Source organism: Danio rerio, chromosome 25 (genome assembly GCF_052040795.2).
Source record: "Danio rerio strain M-AB ecotype USA chromosome 25, GRCz13ab, whole genome shotgun sequence".
Classification (NCBI taxonomy): Eukaryota; Metazoa; Chordata; class Actinopteri; order Cypriniformes; family Danionidae; genus Danio; species Danio rerio.
In genome coordinates, this window is record NC_141045.1 from 20,699,951 (window position 1) to 20,722,174 (window position 22,224).

General features: G+C 34.7%; 1 protein-coding gene across 1 annotated transcript in view; it reads right to left on the reverse strand.

Moving 5' to 3' along the window:
- The window catches only part of map1ab (microtubule-associated protein 1Ab), a 76,683-nt gene that overhangs the window by 43,396 nt on the left and 11,063 nt on the right, over window positions 1–22,224 (reverse strand). Inside the window, exon 2 of the mRNA XM_087312110.1 lies at window positions 20,892–20,993. Coding sequence (XP_087168236.1) covers window positions 20,892–20,993 — 102 coding nt within the window. The remainder of the gene's footprint in view (window positions 1–20,891; window positions 20,994–22,224) is intronic.

Below are 22,224 nucleotides of genomic sequence, written 5' to 3' on the forward strand. Positions count from 1 at the left end.
CAATGAGTAAGTAAAATGTGTTCAAATTAATTTTGAGGGTTTCTAAAATAAGGCTGTGTTTTAAGTTATATTGTAGTTATCTTGAAATGTGTTGAAAGCTACATTATTAGCTAGTTAGCCTCTCCTCATATAACTTCTTACATTACTTTTATTTAAGTATATTTATTTATTGGATATTGCATATTGTCATAATGTACAGATGCTAACATTTCATGTATCTTTCTGGCAAATAAGCAGTTTTAATGCACATAAAAACCATTAAATTCCATCACCTTAGTAAGGTAACATGTGCACAGAAATCATCACAGCGAATCACAAAAACATGATACACATAACCATCCACACACAAAAGCTCCACTGTCAGGTCCCAGGTTGTGAGTTTGTTGCTATTTTAGATTTCAGAGCTGTGTTTCCACCTATGAATTTATATTAGAAACAATAGAAAAGTTTGTTGTCATGAGATTTTTAAAGTAAATAATAAGTATTACAATAAAAGATTGGATCCTTTGGATACTCTGTGTTGCCGACTTTATTTTTGTTTTTTTATAATTATTTTAAACTTTTTATTGAGAATTGACAGTATGTGCCTGTGTTTGACAAACATGTTTCTATCTATATCTCTATTTATGTGTTCTTTTCATATGCCTTTTTTAAATAATTTAAAAAATAAAATAATTATTTTGTGTTTTTTGCTGTTCAGTTTTTTATGCATGGTTCGCATTGAGGAGAGAGTTACACGTTTCACTGCAACACACCTGAGCCAATTAATTAGGACCTGAACACCACTTGATAATTACAGGCAGGTGTGTTTGTTATGGGTAGCAACTGAAATCTGCAGGAAGGTAGATCTCTAGGAACAGGATTAAGCACCCCTGCTATATACCATGGGGGTCAAACTCCAAGTTCTTGGAGAACTGCAGGGCAGCAGAGTTTAGTTCCCACCCTGATTCAACATTACCTGTAGATTTCTAACGAGCCTTAATTAGTTTTATCAGGTGTGTTTAATTAGAGTTACAGCTTAAAGTCCCGGTCACACTGCACTTTTCTCCCTATAGACTTCCATTCATACGCATATGAATGCTGCAGACCTGGAATGCAACCTCATGTGACAAATTTTACAGCAGTAAAAAATTTTGCAGTATTGGAAAGTTCAAGCTTGGATAACTCTGACCTGCATCATGTGATTGCTTGAGACCAATCAAAGATCAAATCATGACCTCTCTGAACAAAAATTATGGACCAGTCGCTTGCTTTTTCAATCTCTAATTATTTTGTTTAATCCCACTCCTTTTCGCAGAGCCATATGACAGAATTTCGCATACTCAAACATTAGTGTGACCACAGCCTTACTGTGCAGACCTGTGGCTCTCATTAATATGTAAGATGATATTTATATCTGCTGGTTTCTTAATTTGTTATATATTTTCTGTTGTATATTTGTTTGCTGCCAAAACAATAAAATAAATTTGTCAGAATTTTTATGCCTTCTATTTTTAATAACAGGTAATAATACTAATTAATTTTAGTAACACTATGACATACTATTAATGTGTATGCAGTATAATGCTGTGAGTTGTAACACTACAGTACAGTAATTAACTGTACACAGTTTCCAGTTAGTTACCACTACTGCTCTATTACAGTAATTAACTGGCAACACTGTTGCCAGCTACTCACTTTAATTGTTCGGTTACAGTAAATAACTGGCAACACTGTTGCCAGTTACTTACTGCAACCAAATCTTTACAGTGAGTATCTGGCAACAGTGTTGCCAGTGTTCTACTGTAAAAAAGCCTGGTAAGGTCTAACAGTGCAGTTTAAAAAATAAGTCAATGTCAATTTTATTTATATAGCACTATTTAACACAACCAGAGGTTGACCAATATGCTGCACAGTACAAATCAAAACAGAAAAAGCAAATATATACAGATGAAGTCAGAATTATTAGCCCCTCTTTGATTTAGTTTTTTATATTTCCCAAATGAAGTTTAACAGAGCAAGGATTTTTTTGTATGATGATAGTATGTCTGATAATATTTTTTCTTCTGTGGAAAGTATTATTAGTTCAAATAAAAGCAGTTTTTGATTTTTTTTTAAACATCATATTATGGACAAAAATATTAGCCCCTTTAAGCTATATATATTTTTTTCGATAGTCTACAGAACAAACCATCGTTATACAATAACTTGCCTAATTACCCTAACCTGCCTAGTTAACCTAACCAACCTAATTAAGCCTTTAAATGCCACTTTAAGCTGTATAGAAGTGTCTTTAAAGATATCTAGTAAAATTTTATTTACTGTCATCATGACAAAGATAAAATAAATCAGTTATTAGAAGTGAGTTATTAAAACTATTATGTTTAGAAATGTGTTGAGAAAATCTTCTCCGTTAAACAGATATTGGGGAAAAATAAACAGGGGGCTAATAATTCAGGGGGGCTGATAATTCTGACTTCAACTGTATATAAAAATATAAAATTATAGCTAAAACAGACAATTTTCACTGATAAAATGCCAAATCAAAGAGGTAAGTTTTTAACCTAGACTTAACAGACAGGGATGAAACCGATCTGATACAGAGGGGCAGAGCATTCCACAACCTAGGACCAGCTACTGCGAAGGCACGGTCACCTCTGCATTTCAGCCTTGACTTAAGGATGCATAACAGTCTCTGATTAGATGACCGAAGAGACCGACCAGGCTGGTGGTTCCCTTATATACACGTTTAAAGTGTTGAAATGAAATCTACTGGTGTTAATTTTCCGATTTTAAATTTACTGTGAATGTGCTGCCTAAAAATATGCATCCTCTTTGTGGACAAATGTCTCCTGAAATGTAACCTTTTTTAAAAGTAATGCTAATAATACTAATACTAATAGGAACTAATGGAAATGAATACTACTTTTAAATGTCATTTTTTTGTATTTTAAAGAAATTATATGGCACTAAGCTAAAACATACTTTGTATAATAATTGCTAATCCTTTTATTCAAAAAGCTCAGGTAAGTATTCATCTAATATGGTGATATGCTTCTAAAAAACTAATATTAAGCCTTAATATTTTATTAGAAACATTATTAGTTTTTAGTAAATATTGAAAAAATAGTTTGAATCATGAGATAGACCTGTTTAGTTACTTTAATTTAATGCATCATTAATAAGAATATTAATATCTCAAAATCTAATTGACCTCAAAACTTGTACCGTTAAGGCCCAAATATACTTCAAACAATATCAAAAATGATATATAATCTGAATCAGTGAATTCCACTGTTCTACGTAACCAGAACAAGTATCAGTTTCCAAACTAAAGGTTTGTTAAAAAGCAGAAACTCGGTTGACATCGCCCAGCTCTTAGGAGTTTTCTTTATTGTACAGTAGCTGCTCACTTCATTTACTGTTTGCGGTTCATTCATAATGTATGACAGGCTTCTCTAAGGCCAGCCCACGGTAAACATTTCCACAAGAAACCCCATGATAAAATAAAACTTTACTATAAAGTCCATAGTAAAACTGTTTCTGAAAGAAAATGTAGTCTAATCAGCTTTGAGTGTTTGTTTTGTTCCTCAGCTCAGTGTCTGTGTAAATCCACAAATGTCTTCAGTGGCCCTTTGTATCAGTGGAAAACAAAAGCGCACTGAAGACTCCAACAACGACTGTCTTTGTTCTAGTGCTTACAAATATTTTACAACCCAGAAATGGATAAATAGTTTTTCGAAGATGATTATTTTGTGAATGTTATGGTCACACTTTATTGTAAGGTACTATTCACTCTCAACAAACTAATAACTATACATTTTAGCTGAACAAACTCTTGGTTTGTGCTTATTAATAGTAATTATAACGGTAGTTGGGGTCAGGCATTTGATTGGTTTAGGAATGTAGAATAATATCATGCAGAATACATTGAAAAATAAAATATTCATTGGGTTTATGGTATTTAAGGTAAGTTTAAGGTGTAGTGGTTGCAAATGATTTATATGGGCTGAATTTAAACAAATTAAGTTGATTTGTTTGTTTGCAAGGATAATTTTTTCAGTGTATGTACTTTAGATGTTCTAATATACAGCCAATGTATTGCAAGTAAGAAGACACCAGTTAATAGTGAAATTGGTCCATATACTGAAGTGTTAACACGATTATACACAGTATCTATCCTACCATTCATTTAGGATCAAAAAGATTTTTTTAGGTTTTCAGAGTGATGTTCACCAAAGCTCCAGTCATTTCATCAAAAACATGCTAAAACAGAAGTTTTTAGAAATAACATTTGACAGTAACACAATTCTCAGTTGTGCTGCTTCATGTGGAACTGTGATGTATTGAAATACCATATTAAAGAGGGTTGTCACAATACCATTAATCTTATGATACTATACCAGCTGAAGTATCATGATACCAATTAGTATTTCGATACTGTAATTCATGAGTCAAATTACAAAGGAAATAGTCAAAAATACTATATTTTATATTATAATAGGCCTACTCGAATGTAATCGAATGTATATTTTTTGTTATAATAGGCCTACTTGAATGGAACATAATAAGGCCAAAAAATATTAATTTGCACTCCATTACACCTAAAATGTCTTTATTCTTTTTGATTATTTTTAAGATAACTGATCAACAAAAATACATTAAAATAAAGATTCAAATGATACTGAATGAAATTAGGGACAAAAGAGGATTTTCCCAATAAAATTAGGCTATATGAAGTGGTCAAAAATAGTTTCAATGTTTCCTGTTGCTATTGTGGGTTTTTCATCTATTTTATTTTTTTAAGTAATTCAAAATTTAACTTGGTGAGTTGTTGTTTTTAAGAGACTGTCGTGGTTGTTGTAGCTAAAAATCATATTAACAGGAAAAGAAAAGAACTGATTCAGATGTGCATTTGAACTGAAGAGTGTTAGAGAACGTGCAATAGGCTTAAGTAAAATTAAGAATGACTGACATAATCTTTAGGGACAAACATCACCTGAAATATAACCATTTTTAGAGGTAAAATCAATGTAATATTTTGTACTTATTTAATACTATTTTGAAATTAAATTATGCTTAAATTATAATACTAAACTAAAAACATTTTATGTAAAAAATATTATTCATATTCTTCCATTTATATATATATATATATATATATATATATATATATATATATATATATATATATATATATATATATATAAAATCAAAAATGAATGAACTAATGCAGTATTTCATGTTAAAATTCATGTAATATGTTCACTTACTTTTTAAAATCATTTTTTATACTTTTATAAATTAGAAATTATTTATGATTATTATAACTCATCCAAATATCCCAAAAAGTCAAATCCATCACGCTTTTCACAAAAGTATGAAGCAGAAAATGTCAACATAGATAATAATAAGATCTCTTATTAATGTACCAACACCAATGTATTAATACCAATTACATTAAATCACAACAGAGCAGCAAATCATATTATAAGGATTTCTGTAGGCTCGTGTGACAGTGAAGACTGCAGTAATGATGCTGAAAGTTTATGTTTGATCACAGAAATAACTGAAACATACCTAAAACCAATTATTTTAAATTTCAAAATATATTTTTATTTTATTATTGTTTTACAGTAGGGCATCATGGTGGCGCAGTGGGTAGTACTATTGCCTCACAGCAAGAAGGTCACTGGTTCGAGCCTCGACTGGGTCAGTTGGCATTTCTGTGTGGAGTTAGCATGTTCTTCCTGTGTTCGCGTGGTTTTCCTACAGGTGCTCCGGTTTCCCCCACAGTCCAAAGACATGTGGTAGAGGTAAATTGGGTAAGCTAAATTATAGTATATGTGTGTGAATGGAAGGTGTTTCCCAGTAATGGGTTGCAGCTGGAAGGGAATCTGCTGTGTAAAATATGCTGAATAAGTTAGCGGTTCATTCAGCTGTGGCTACTCCAGATTAATGGGGGACTAACCCGAAACGAAAATGAATGAATGAATGCTTTACAGTATTTTTGATCAAATAAACGCAGCCTTGCTGAATGAAGAGAATTCTTTCAATAATCTTCTTATCTAATTCCTATCCAAAATCTTCCGTTTTGGCTTTAATAATCAGTCTGTCTGTAGTCATGTGATCATTCACTTCCCCCTCAGCATCAGTAAAATTCATAATTATGGCTCAGTGCTTGTATTATAAATAGGTCCTGCTTGAGGCTTCGACTCTAAACTAGCAATTTTCTTCGTGTGTATCCTAAAGAGAAAGAGAAAAGACTCAAATGGGTGCCGTAAATTTGTACATTGAGGATTCTCCATGCATTCAATGTGACACAATTAAAGAAAATGACTCCTTTTTTCGCCTTTTAACTATTAAAGCAAAGATTTTGTCTCCTCATGCTAAATTTACAACAGCAACTTGAGCAATAATAACACTCTAAATGTGGTGCTGCAAGGGATTGCTTTAGGGAGTCTTTTACTCACAGGAGACATTCAACATAGTTAAAAATATCAGTGATCATAAATCAAACACCTCCAGTTTATCTATAATCACACACTGTAAGAATAGGTACAACATTTAAGTACCTTCCTCTGATGTGGACATAACTGTTTCATTCATATGTGACGTGTCATCAGATGGTTTTGCTATATCTCACTTGCAACGGTTTTTGAGTGTTTGGGTTGCCACACTGTAAAAAATTATGATTACATGATGTAAAACATTATATGATTATATGAATTATATGATTAAGTAGTCCTGACAGCATTGTAACTTATTAAACTAAGTTAATCATGCTGTTTTAAGCTGTTATGTTATTTAAAAAAAATAATATAAGTTCAGTGGACTCATAAGGTTCAATTGATTCAGCTTAAAAATTTAAGGAAACCAGTATTTTTTTTTTTTACAGTGCAGGTATATATTCTAGAATTGATGTCCATTAAGAAATGTTTCAGTTTTCATTTGTATGTTGTAAGAATAGACAAAAAACCCAACACGTGACTCCATATTTTCCCCGAAACTGATTTGAGACCAATTGTGCAGGATAACCTTCAGCCTGGCAACACTGCTTGTCACAGTTGTTGTTTTTTTCAATACTGTGCACTCATACTGCTCTTTTAACATACTGTTTTTCTCCTACTGTTTTTTAAAACTGATTTACCATTCTTGTATTTGTATACCTTATTTGAACACTGCAGTATACTTTGTTTTACTACTTTTGCATACTTTTTTAAATACTATGCATTTGACACTGTTTTAGTGAACTGTTGTCAAGTACTGTGCATTTGGATGTCCCTCTCTTGCTGTACTGTTTTCTGGCCATGGGCGTTGCTAGGCCTATTTTAGGGGGGCTGTAGCCCCCTAATTTCTACTCAATCAGTTTTACTACTCTTTTGGCGTAGAGAACAATTCAGTTTTGTAAGCAGAGCATGAGAGGGAATCTCCTAATCAGATACTGTATAGTGTCAGCTAGGTGTGTTTAACAAAGAGAATTCACAGAAGTCAAGGTAAAGGGACCAGGCATTGGCTGGTTACTTACATATGATCACACACCAGAAAGGCAAGACTAACAGTTTTCCTCAAGTATTATGGATTTATGAGTGAGTCTGGGGGGAACATGTGAATCAGGCGAGACTGGAAAATCAGAATATTCCTCTCCAGACCATTACTTTCCTGCCTGCAGACACTCAGTCTTTCTAACTGTTGACTCATTGACCATAACGGTGGACGAAATGTCTCATTTAGTCTCTATAATAGGACATTTGAGGAGATGAAGCCTGTCAGCAGCTAATGCAATGGTGGTCACATGCAGTTTAATAAAACCAATCAAACGAGAATCTGATGTTAGTGAGGTAAAAACAATTAATTTTATTGGAAGCCATTATTACGGCCGCAGGCACCTCTCAAAATACATTAGGTCAAGGCACTACAGGTGAATAGGGTTAAAATAAAAAAACTAAACGAATATTTATCACCATACATCTCAGTTGACAGACAAACATATTGTTTGTATGGACTCATTTCACATTTTGGGGTTTCTCAGTAGTGGAAGTCATCATAAATGGGTGAATTTAGAGAGCAGTGAATGGGAGAGTACCACAAATATTTATTTTTTTATCTAATGACAAAACAAACTCCAAAGTAGTGTTTTCACAGCTTTCAAAAAAAAGGCAAAAATAGTGTCACATAATAGAGACATATAATGGCAGCCAGAATGAAGAACATATTTACTCACACATTTGCTGTCCTACCCACAGACACTGGATTACAAACACATTATATAAGCGCTAATTTGTTATTATTATATAATTTGTAATTTGATGCAGGGATGATATAGTGGAAAGTATAGCTTTATAAATGTGCTCACATTCTTTTACAACACAGGCTGATTCTGGAAACGTAGCCCTATATACATTTCTGGAGATCGAGAATTATGTAGCCAGAGATATGTATGGCTGCATTTCATCTTTAAAATGAACGCTACAGGGCGGTGTGACGACGTTCCTTTTCACGCTGACCACTTACCCCTGTATGGACGGCTTTCCCGCTGTTACCAGTTTGTCCAGTTAGCTCATCGTGTACATCGGAGGATTTGAGATGCAGAGATGAGTTGACTGTGACAACGAGGTTCAAGTCTGGCGAAAAACGGTTCCAGAAAATGAGTAAGACAAAAACAGAAACCATAAAATAAAATAAATAAGTAAATAACAGGCTGAGAATGTGTTAAAATCTAAAAAAACGTGGTAAAAATCAGGGCAGGGTTTTTCTTTTTCTGGATTGCTTTTTAAAACTGTCGGTTAGGTTTAGGGAAGAGGGTAGCCGGGTCAATCGGTGCTTTTAAAAACACTATTGGTTGGGTTTAGGGAAGGAGGAGGGTGGGTCAGCCGATCTGTCAATTATTCAGTCGACAGTGGCCTCTGGTGGATTTATGCAAGAACAGCAGGCGCAAACGGCACTCGCGAGAGAAATTTGAGATCTCAAAAAGCATTCACAGCGGCCTCTAGTCGATTTGCGAAAACAAAAACTGCAAAAAAAAAACGTAACTAGGGACATATTTGGCACTCTCCAGAAATTTATATTGAGGTACGTTTTCAGAATGAGCCTGGGCTGTTCTTTTCATATAAATAGTAAAAACTTAAGGATTTAGGATGCCTATGACCATTAAACTGCTCAATACCATCATCTGAAAAGAATCCATTGCAAGTTTTCTAATATGTTATGTACATATGCAAATTAGCCTATGTTTTATTAAATACAGCAAAAGACCCAAACCTCAAGAAGTTTTTTTCGTACAGTGTCTCGCCTTAAGATATCATAAATCCATCATGAAATTGGGAGAAGAGGATTTTTTATTTATCGTCTTTTCTGAGAGAGTGCACCCATTAGCCCATTGCATCGGCGCTTACCTTGGCTCATACCAAGATGCAGGTCACCATGGAAACATAGTAGAAGAGAGGAGGAGGAGGTTGAATGACTCAGTAAAAATCAAAACACTGATCATGCTGTTTCCCTGCCCTCATCCTCCCCAGTTTTAAGAAGAGAAAACTCAAAGACATCAAAACTCTGTTTGATCCAGGTCAGTTCTGCTGTGAGACACAGTGGCTTGAAGTTATATCCGCTTGATGCTTGTGATTTTATGTAATGTTAGAGACTGTTAATAGGTCTTTTTTTGTTTCTGTCAGACACTGGAGGAATCAGCACCTTTTGAACTCTATAATGTTTAAAGAGCCCCTATTATACATTAACACTAAAACCGCTGGAGGTCACTGACCTGAAATTTTGTTTTGAAATTGGTAAAAAAAAACTATTTCACTGTTTTTCGCTAATTAACAAACAGTGTCTAAACTCATGAAATGTTTTTTCAGGATAACAAGAATATTTTAGGAGTAGGTTATAAGTAGGTTAAAATATCTACATTTGAGCAATCATACTCTGATGCATAACATATTTCTCCAGACTCTATCATTCCATACAGTTTGTGCTTTTAATAGCACTACAAATCACCTTTTTTAGTCATTGTGACTTTATTCATTTATTATAACAACTAATTCATTCAGTAAAATTGAAAGTCATTGGTGAGTAATTTTAAACATAAGCAGAGCATAAATACAAGCATTTTTTATAGTTGGTAAATTTGACCCAGGCTTGAGCTTATATGTATAAATGTCCCATTTTTAATCCATTTTTATCTAAGTGAAGTTCATTTATAAACTAATTCCTAGAGGATCACGTGCTTATGATTGCTTGAAGCTGGCCCCGCATTATTCAATTTATGATTCACCAATCAGATGATTCCTAAGCCACTATACATACCCTAAGTGTAATATGACAGCCATCTTTGTTTGGAATAATCCCCCCTTCCACCCCTACTCATCCTCCTTTCCTAGATGGGTGGGATGGTGGCCCAGTGGTTAGCACTGTTGCCTCACAGCAAGAACATCTCTGGTTCTAGTCCTTATCAAGCCAGCCAACGTTTCTGTGTGGAGTTTACATGTTCTCCCTGTGATCTACCTAAGCTCAAACTCCCCTCTCGCCTTGCAAACGGGAGGGAGCCCTGGGCTCGAGGATCTTATGAGCTCAGGGCTATTTCCCGAGACAGCATGCCAAACAAGCTTTTTAATCAATTGTCAGCTAAATGTGAACTCTTGGAACAATTTTTTAAATCTGGGAATTCTAAATGAGGCAATTTTAGTAAAAGCCAATGACTGGGAGGCCTTAATGTTTTATTGAAGGTCTGTTATGTACATATGAATAACAGTCATGGGTAAAATAGACTCCATGGTGGTTCTAGTGTTATAAAAGGTTATGTTTTAGGTGTCTCCAACAACAGTCCTTGCATGCAAGAAAACGCTTTTGTTTTATAATAGGGATATATTTTATCCCAACGACGCCCATATGATTCGTTCAGCGAATTTCCAAACCCCTCCCTAGTGCAATGCTAATCTGTGCTGTCTGGTCCAATGACCCAGTCTGTTACGATTGGTCAACTGCATTCAACGTAAGACAGAGGGAAACGCCCACCATGGCTTATCAACACTTTTGAGACGAACACAGTGTGCATTAAAGCAATGCAGTAAACACCAGTACCAGCTCTACTCTTAACCATGAGTAAACAGTGACACACATTTAGTATTAATCCACACAGTGGCAAAAGCTGAATTATTTTAAAACTTTTAAAATGAGCGTGTGTAGGAACAGCTGATGGTGGCCATAGCATTGACAAAGGGCAGTGGATCGCGAGCTCACAAACGCATTTAAATCCGTAAACAGCGGTACGCGTCATGTTTTCAATGTGGCTTTAGACGCGATATGAGAATATAAAGTTAACCAGAGACAGTACAAGCCACGTGGAGCGATTACAAGTAATAAAACACAATTAAATACATTATTTGTAAGCTAGAGAAAACAAGGAGGCAATCATTTTAATCTCACTTACTTACACTTGAGAAATGGAGGGAGAAACTGATCCATGAACTGTGAACTGTAAACTTCCTGCCAAGCTCTGATAAAGTCCCATAAATCAATAGTCTTTTCTGATCCTTCCTTTATCATACAGTCGACAAATCCCCTGTTGTAAGTGTGTAGATTGCTGAAGCACTTGTCAGAAAAATGAAGGTAACAGCACAAGGCTGGGGTTATAATGCTGAGGTATTTTTGCAAAAATAAACTTCAACCACTGACTCTTCACAGCCTTGTCTTTGGGTAGGGAAAATAACACTAACTTTCCCTCACACTTCAGATAATTAGGTGGGCTTGAGCTCCATATTGACATCATGCCAACATGGCTAAAGACCCATTACCACGACAATTCATTCGAACCACAATGAGTTGACTCTTTTATCGATGTATCAGTAGTTTTAAACGGTGCACTTTCAGATTTAAGTCTTAGCTGGAAATTTCTTCACTTAGAGCTGTTACACACTGCATGGAAGATCATTAAAATATGAAAATTCTGATGTTAGAAAAATTGTAAGGAAATTTCTAAAACAATTAAAAATAAATAAATAATAATAGACTTTAAAAATAGGCTTTTATAAAGCTCACATAAAGTGCTATGCTAAAGTTTGTATACCCCTTCTTTTTTCAGATTTTTTCTTGTAATTTTGTTGCAACCATATGATAAACAATTTTAACCCATTAACTGCCCCTATTGTCGCTAGTTAAGTAAGTAATTTTCTTTCAACACATCCCATAATTTCTAAAATATCAACCTCTACCAAATGGTAAATATGCTGACGTATTATAAAAGTACTGGAATTAATGCATATACTTTGAAAAATGTGTACCAATTTATTTTAAAATATAATCAAAATAAAACACATTTACTAAATCATACTACATACTTACATACTAAATCATCTCTATTTTTTTTGAAGAATGCCATAACATATTTCAGGTTCTCATTTAACATGTTTTCTTGTGGTTGTCTTTACAATAAAACCAAAATCAAGTGTAGTAGTGCAACAGGATTATTATGTTTGTTTGATTTTTTTGTAAACCAAAAATGCTGTGTAGTATAAACCATTATTTAAAACAGTCAAAATATGGTCAACCATTTGGTAGAGCAGGCAGTAAAAGGGTTAAAGTGATAGTTCACCGAAAAAGGAAAAGTTTACTCCTTATTTACTTACTCTGAAATGGTTACAACCTTACTGAGTTTATTTCAACTGAACACAAAGGAATATGTTTTGAGGAATGTCGGAAACCATTAGCCATTTTACAGCATTCTTTAAAATATCTGCTTTTGTGTTCAACAGAAGCAAAAAAATTACACAGGTTAGGAAGAAATTCAGGGTATAAAATAGAATAATCCAAAGACATGAGGGGATTTCTCTGCATGAGACTCGAGAATTGCAGATTATCCTGCTGCTGCTTCTTCAATAAGATAGGAAATTAAACATGACAGAAATGTGAATGATTGACAGGGCTTGATTATAATTTGGGACAACCTAATTCTATTTTCAAATTCTATTTAGGTTGGATAGTATGTGAATGCGGCAATGGTTTTTCCCCTACATCAATCAACACTCCATACCCAGTAAAAAATGAAGCCAAAAAGCCAAAGAGATTCATGACTACTTCAGCAAGTTAAAAAAACAAATAAATAAAAGAAAATCTGAAATAATTACTTAAATGCATGCATAAGTATTCATACCCATAACTCAGTACTTAACTAAAGCACCTTTGGCAGTGATACCAGCCTCAAATCTTTTTTTATATTATGCAAAATCTGCTTTTGCGGGAGTTTCTGCCAATTACTCTTGGGAATGTTTTTAGATAATTTTTCGACTGAGTCAAATTTCAAGCTCTGGAGGATCCTAGCATTGTCCCTGCATTGTGTTGGATGTGTCCTATTAGAAGGTGAAATTTTGAGTGGTTTTGTGTACCCTGGGCCATGATTTTGTCAAGGATAGTTTGTGTTTTGCTGCATTCATCTTTCCTGATCACTCCTCAAACGCCTGACAATGAAAACACTCCTATACTGCACCACTACTTCATCTTTGTCATGTGCTGCATCTCAATTCGCATATTTATACTACACCCTAAAAGTATGTACTTGTTTTGTGAAGAAAAAAGATATACTTTTAAGTGTGTAACAGAAGAGTATGCAAGCTTTAAGATACCAATTCCTCGTTAACAGATAAGTTTTGTTGCCAAATTACGAGCCCTGTCAATCACCCACTTATCTGTCATATTTAATTTACTACCTTACTGGAGAAGCAGCAGCTGGATAATCTGCCATTCTCGAGTCTCATCCAGAGAAATCTCCTCAGGTCTTTGGATAGTAAACTATCCGGCAATCTTTGGCATTCTCTTTTCAACATACTACGATTTGGGACATATATTTCAAATACTGTTTAGGACGGATAGTATGCGAGTTGGGATGCAAAAATGGTTTCCTTTTCACACGTGACACTTGGACCTGAGGTTTATTAGGCCAGAGAATCTTGTTTCTCATTGTCTTCAGGTACCTTAAAGGGAATCTAGTTTACCCCCTTTTTTAAGGTTTAATATTAATATTATGGTTCTTCTGAGTGTGCCAGTTCAGGTTCAGTTCAAAACACAATTCAGGTTTTTTATTATAATGTGTTAAAAAGTGTCATTTTGGGGCTTGTACACAGCTCGTTGTTTTAGGGGTGTGTTTCTTCACATGAAAACTAGTTTCCACTTCCCGCCCAACTAAACAAGGGGGCGGGGCCAAGAGCTCCCCCACTTTGTGTATGGCAACAGACAGGCAGACAGAGAGAAGCAACATGAGTGAGAGGACCAGCATTCAGCCATACATGTACGACTCGGACACAGGTGAAGCAGACAGTACAAATTAATTTGTGTCTTTGTATAGTTTTACAGCCAACTGTGTGCTAGTTTAAAGTTCCAAGCATGTACACCGAGACTAATAACCACGCACACTGGATTAACTTTGACTGAGGCTATAACTTAAGGGCCTCACACATCCACATTCGGATTTTATATAAAATTAAACTATGTAGATGTCGCTCTGTGGCGCGGCAGAAATATGAACAGTGTCCTAAGTTGTGGCTGGGCACCACGGACAGCCGCCAACTTGGGGCCCCGATGTGTGTACCATGATAGAAACCTATGTTTAGAATTCTAAAATGCATGGCGCTGGATGGTGTGACGCGTGGCGACGCCGAGCTGCGCTTCTGGTGCAAGTTCATCATTTCCAATGGAGGGACGTGTGCATAAGGCAAGCGCTCGCACTTTCCAGCTGCATCTAGTTAAGATGACAGGGAGCTTTCCGTTTGGGAAATGCAATCGGCTGAAGTTTAAGGAAGAAGCATTAAAAAGTACTCATGTTTGCAAACTCACCTAAAGTTACAAACAATGGCGCTGATAAGAGCGATCATGTGGTGAATGTTGATCTTGAGTTGAGCCCAATGAGCCTTACATCTAAAAACGGAGCAAGAGTGTTTCTTTGTTGACATCGCTTTGAATCACGTGCTGAAAATGGCGGACGTAAAACAACAAACTGAGAATATGGTAATGCGCGCCCTTTCAATCAATATTGGTGGGCGGGGGAACCGCACTCCTACCTCAAGTTGCAGTCGATCTTAAAACCGCTCCAATTGGTCCGCCTTTTTTATGCTGTTAAATTGAAAAAAAAAAAAACTGGATGTGTTTATACTGCCCCAATGTGACGGTCTATACACTATACCTATACACACCTTGAAAAGTAGATTTTTCACCATAGGTGCCCTTTAATGCAAAATTCAAGCAGGTTTTCATGTGTCTTTACTGAGAAGAGGCTGGGGTCCTAACGGCCAGATTGGTGGACTTACAAATACTTACTTACATAAGGCCATGTTAGTTTAGACTTAGTTTCATTAAATTTTTCTCTCAAGCATACAGAGAGGCAAGATTGTCCTACAAGTGGTTTGTAAAGCCTACTCACCTGCAGAAGCACACTCAGAATTGCACAATGTTTTCCAAAAAGTATGGGGTGCATATAAGATTTCTGGTGCATATTGAGAAGACGAGAGTGTATCTTTCAGGTGTTTTTTCAAGCTTGCTCACCTGTGTTAGGCACACTCAGAATTGCCTCTCCTGACCATCGCATGGAGTGTTGATAATAAATTGTCTGGTGCATGCGGAAAGAAGAGAGTGTGTCCTACTGAACACTCACCAGCGTGAAGCACTCTAAGAATTATGGTATGATATGATATTATGATATGTTTGTTCTTCTGTAAGTTTTACCATCTTACTATAGGATTTTGGAGCATCAGATTCTTGGTAAACACTCTGAAATCATGGCTCCAATTGCTCTCTTTACCCCTGGCCAGCTCTTGTAAATGTCCTGTTTTTTTTAGACTTTTTCCATCCAGAATTATTATAAAGCCACATTCTATTTGTGTGTTTGTTTTTCTTATGTATTTATCCCCATATTGTCTCTGCAGGCCACATTTTGGATCTCATGACTTGGATCTAATGTGGATTGTTAGCAGTTAGACTTTATAAAGTCAAGTGTGTTCATTTCCAAATCACGTCCAATCCAGCCAAAAGAAATCTTCCACAAGTTAACTCCAATCAAAGTATAATAAATAAATAATTTTCCTCGTTAATCATCAGATTACACTAAAATTAAAGTGTCAGATAGACAGTACAGTAAATATAAACACTGTTAAAATTGAGAACAAATAATAATTACCAATTTAGCATTTCTGAATTATATCTAAAGGATCATCTTGTAATAAACACTCTACATTACATCTAATATCCTCTAGATGGCAGCAGCCTATCGTCTTATATTTATAAAGGAGATAGGAAAACACATTAAAATTGCAATATATATTTAATAGTTAAACCAAAAGCTTCTATCTGGCAGAAAAAAAGAGCTTCATATTTATCAGTTATACATAAACCAATTATATTAGAAAACATTATTTGCCATATTTCCACTAGAAACACATTTATTTGTGCCCTAGGACGGCCACTGAATTCCCCTTAGCTTGAATGTCATTGATCCATGCAAAGGGACATGCTGAATATGATACGGCAGGATCGATACTGTGGTCCCATTTGCACCATCAGCCAAGCAGCCTCGTGTCTGAAAAGCCTTGAGCCACAATGAGTACAATCTGAGACATCAGCCTTTAGTGGTTGTTAACCTTGATTCACCCCACAGACCAGTCATCACAATCTGATCCAAGCACACTTCGTGCCCTTCAGCAGGGTCAGAGGCCGTCGCCCCACATCCACATCGCTGTTTCATCAATTATTTTTGCCGTTGTAGTTTGTTAGTGCTGCTCTTTTGTTCTAAACTTGGGAAGCAATAAAGTCGCACATAATTCACATGCTGTGCTACAGACATGATGCATCAAATAGGCTGGCTTATTGAGGAGAGAGGTGATATATTACTTTTCTAAGCTGCTTACACTATTATTTATAATAGGATTGGAATAAAATGAGCAAAAAAGCCGAACAGTTCGACTCTCCAGAGGTAAAAGCTTTACATGGTTTTAACGTTTGCTTTATGGTTAGGTGATCATGTGAACATTATACATGTAGAGGGTTTACAGTTTGAATACTTTGATTATGTAGTAAATCTATTTTGTTGTTTTAGAGGGACCTAATTCAGTTTTGGAGTCTTCTAAAACACCTGCTTCAAATGTTACCCTCGATTGAAAGGCTGTTATCAACAGATAGATATGGGCCTGTAGGGGCTGGCTTATATAGTTACGGCTGTTATCATCCATCCACAGGTTTAATCAGCTACAGTATACTAATAGGGAAGACTCCAGATCCAGTTTTTAAATTACTGTGACAGTTGGGTTTAGGGTTGGGTGGAGGTAGATAGTAATAAAATACAATTAATGGGAAATTGAAAAACTAATATAATTAATTCTTGTTTACTTCTACAGTAAACAAGAATGGCTACAGCCGTATGATCTATAGCTGATTAACCACGTGGATGGATTAAAACAGCCTTCTGAGCCTACTACATTGGAAAAAATGTTGTCTACAAAATTGTTGCAAACTATTTATTTGTGTTGAATTTAAACAAATAAATGTAGTAATGTTTAACTTAATTTGTTTAAACTCAGCATAAAACAACTTGTTAACAACCACTTACCTTAAAAAAATTAAGTAAATCCAAGGAATCATCTTTGAATTATTTTTTTCAGTGTATAGTAGGCACAGAAGGCTCCTTCTGACCCATATCTTTCAGCTGACTACCACTGATAATGCCCATTAAATTGAGAGATACAGTAACATTCAAATCTGCTGTCTACAATAGGTTTTACAACCAAAGAACTTTTACATCTAAAGTCATTTTTTCATAATACCCACTGCAGGATCAGCTCTTTTCCATTTTTGTATTTCAGCTACAGAGGCTTACTCAGCACAATTTGTATATGGCTTCTCTACACACAGAGTTCTTTTTACACTTTGGGTTCAGTGTCTTTCCCTGTTTGACATATCTATGTTTGAGATCTGCCTTGTTAAAAATGCTACATCTTTAATATATGAAACAGTTCTCGCTATTAAAGGGTTAGTTCACACAAAAATGAAAATTAAGTTATTATTGACTCACGCTCATGTCCCATATATTCAGAACACAAATTAAAATATTTTAGATGAAATCTGGGAGGGTGACATGGTGGCGCAATAGGTAGTGCTGTCGTCTTACAGCAAGAAGGTCGCTGGTTCGAGCCTCGGGTGAGTCAGTTGGCGTTTCTGTGTTGAGTTTGCATGTTCTTACTGCATTCGCGTGGGGTTTCCTCTGGGTGCTCCGGGTTGCCCCACAGTCCAAAGACATGTGGTACAGATGAATTGGGAAGGCTAAAATGTCTGTAGTGTACGTGTATGTGTGTGAATGAGTGTGAATGGATGTTTCCCGGAGAAGAGTTGCAGCTGGAAGGGCATCCGCTGCGTAAAACATATGCTGGATAATCTGCATGGGCGACCACAGATTAATAAAGGAACTAAGCCGAAAAGAAAATGAATGAATGAAATCTGGTAGCTCTCTAACCCTCCATAGACAGCAACAGTTCTGAGAACTGTAAAGTCTAGAAAACTCCATCTGACTTCCGAGCTTCAACCGTTTTTATTATTATATGAATTATATGAAGCTCTAAGAAAGTTTGTGTGTAACAAAAAAAAACCCCAACTGTAAAATCAACTTTGTTCCCTTTCCATGTCAGGTCACTGTGTGCTTTTACTGAAGGTATTACATAACCCTATTTTCAACAGCGCAACCTTCGTATGATAACAGTTGAACCAGTGAAATCACATTTTACCTCCTTTTCTGGTCGTCTCAGGACCACTGCTGTCTGTAAAGACTGAGAGAGCTCCAGAATTTCATCTATAATACCATAACTTGTGATTTAAAGATGAACAAATGTCTCAGAATATCAAAGACATGAGTAATGAATAGCAGAATCTAAATTTTTTAGATGAACCTTCCCTTTAACTATTTGCTTATTTGCATGCCTATATAGGGCCAGACAAAATCTGTGAACTTTTTTTGCTGTTTCTGCTAAGAATTTTGTAAAAAATAAAAAATAAAAAAAAAGTCTGCAGATTTATGTGAAGTGATTATGAGAGTATCATAACTAAAAACTTACAACATAAATAATAATACCTTTTTAACTTTTATTGAATGTTTACAATGCAATTCCAATTGGATCCCTTTTTCCTACTAAAAGAGAAAATATTACTTTACAAACAGTATTGTAAGAAAAATCATATAAACATTTTCATATTAGTCAATTATATTAACGAAATTAATATAAAAACTAAATATATATATATATATATATATATATATATATAAATGTACAACCATTTACACAAGTGGGCCTACCTATTACTAACATATTGGCTGTTTAATAGTACTTTTACATTAAAAAAGAAAAAGGTTTTTTCTGTATGATTTTTAAGCTGTTTTCATCATTGGGACCAAAATAATGTCCTTACAAGGTCAGAAATGACTGGTATTACAAGTGAAGCTCTCTGTTTGATAAACACCGTATAGGAAGTGGAAGCAAACACACATGCTGAACTCCCAGAGGAGACATTCTCACTGCTGCAGTCCACAAATCCTGCATGTTATCTATCAGCAAAAACACTGCAGCACCACCCTCCCTGTAGGGCTCTGCAATCTATATATATATATATATATATATATATATATATATATATATATATATATATATATACAGGATGGACAAAATAAAAAGTCTATCGTTTCATATTTTGCTTTATCGTTTACATAGTGGTGTCTTTAAATACATTGTTTAAACTCATACTTTATCATTTATATGGATGCAATGTTACACACCATTACAGGCATGTTCAGCGAAAAAATAATAACCGCATAAACTAAAATGAAACATACACACAAACAATATTCATTCATTCATTCTTTCATTCATTTTCCTTGGGTTTAGTCTCTATTGTAGAGATCACCACAGCAGAATGAACTGCCAACTATTCTGACATATTTTTTATGCAGCGGCTGCCCTTCCAGCTGCAACCCAGTATTGTGTATCTATACACACAAACACACACACACACACACACACACACACACACACACGCACGCACGCACGCACGCACACACACACACACACACACACACACACACACACACACACACACACACACATACACACACATACACACTACGAACAATTTTAGGTAATACAATTCACATAATGCATGTCTTTGTACTGTGGGGAAAACCGACGCACCCGAAGCAAACATTCACCTTTTTGCAAACACACAATATATAACAATAAATAAATAAAAATAATAATAAATAAATAAAAAGGGAGAAGTTATACAGTATAAACCAATGGGGAAAATTTTTTCCAATCAAATGATATGCTACTGGTTTTATATTTTAACTATAATTCAAAAATGGGTTACAAATCGTTTAATTAGTTCACCTTCCTCTCAAAGAATATGTGATCATCTCCAATGGTATACAGCTGCAAACTTCTGAGATCCATAGTCTAATTGGTATATCAATGTCTGTTTTTTGTTTCAAAGCAATACAATGTTCAGCTATTGTCAATAACGGCTCGTATTTTGACGTTCTTAATCAAACATTTGCACTGAAGTTCTATATAAAGTGAAAAATATGATCACATCTGAATGAGTCCATTTTTCAGTAAATACTTTGAAATTTAAAAAAGAAAATAAATAGTCATTTCCATGTGATCAGTGTATAATTTATTATTGAATTTACACAAAAAGGTACTATATCATGAAATTCATCATTATTAGGATATAAGATGATATGATATGATATGAGGTTGTCATATCGCTCAGCCCTACTTCCCGGTGTTTACAAAAATTTCCCTGAAAGTATTGATCATGGTAAGAAATGAAAAATGTGATTTTTTTTTTGTTTTTTGCAGGATGTAGGTGTCTGTTATCATCTCAACTGGACTGACCTCTGACCTCAGCGGAGAACTGGGCTGAATGTCTGGTTATGAACAGCTGCAGTTGTTGGTCCAGATCACATTCAGACACACTGATGTCCCAGGAACGGATACCTGCAGGTACAGAGAGACGTGTTACATGATCAGCATGTGCAAAGTACTTCACCTTTACATGTGAAAGCAATGTTCATCCACACCTTTATTTCACATCAGGGGTTTTAGCCATACATCCTTCTATAATATATCATTTAGGTGATATCTGAGACAAACAGGCATCAAAAAATGTATTTTAAAAAAGACTAAATATAAATTATTGTATTATATTTATGTATAGGTAATACGTTTATATCAGGCGATTCGAATGTTATTACTCGATTGAATGGGCATTATCAGTGGTTATTAGCTGGCCTACTGCGCCTACAAGTAGGCTCAAAAGGCTGTTATCATCAATCCATGATTTAATTAATTAGCTATAGATCAGATATGGCTGCGTCTGGAGGTTAACAAGAATTATTTATATTATTTATTAAATTTCCCATGAATTTTATTAATGTCTACCCTTTCCCCAACCCTAAACCCAACCATCACAGTAATGTAAAAACAGATCTGGACCGGGAGTCTTCTCTATTAGTATAGCTGATTAACCATGTGGATGGATGATAACAGCCTACTAGTAGGCTCAGAAGGCCCCTATTGGCCCATATCTATCAGCTGATACCCAATAAAACATCCATTCAATCGAGTGATAACATTCAAAGCGGGTGTTTATATTGCATAAGATTATATTATGTAGATATTCTTGGCAGAAAGTAAAAAAAGTGTTAACTTTTTCCATGCAAAAATATATTTTTTTGCAACAGAAATGATCTTCAATGGTTCAATAATACTAAATGCAATACATTTTAAAACTCTGAGTAAAAAGTTACAATGTTTAATATTTTATTAATATTATTTTAATATTAATAATAATGTATTTCTAAAATAGTTAATTACAAAATAATAAAAAATAAATGTTTAAAATATTTAAATTATTTTAAATAAAATATTTAAATGAATTAATAGTTAATTTTTACATCATATTTTAGTAAATTTAGTGACAATATAGTGCCAAACATCAGCCATATAATCCTCCTGATGAGATTTAGTCTGTTGTGCTTAGAATATTTAATGTTACAAATGCAATAAATTCCAATAATGTGGCTTAATATTTTGAGTTAAAAGGTTTAATCTTTTATTTTTATTACTATTAATCTATATGTAATATTGATAATTTACAAAATATAAAATTACATTTAAAAATGCACAAAAAAAAGTTTAAAATAAATGTATAACATTGTTTATTTTA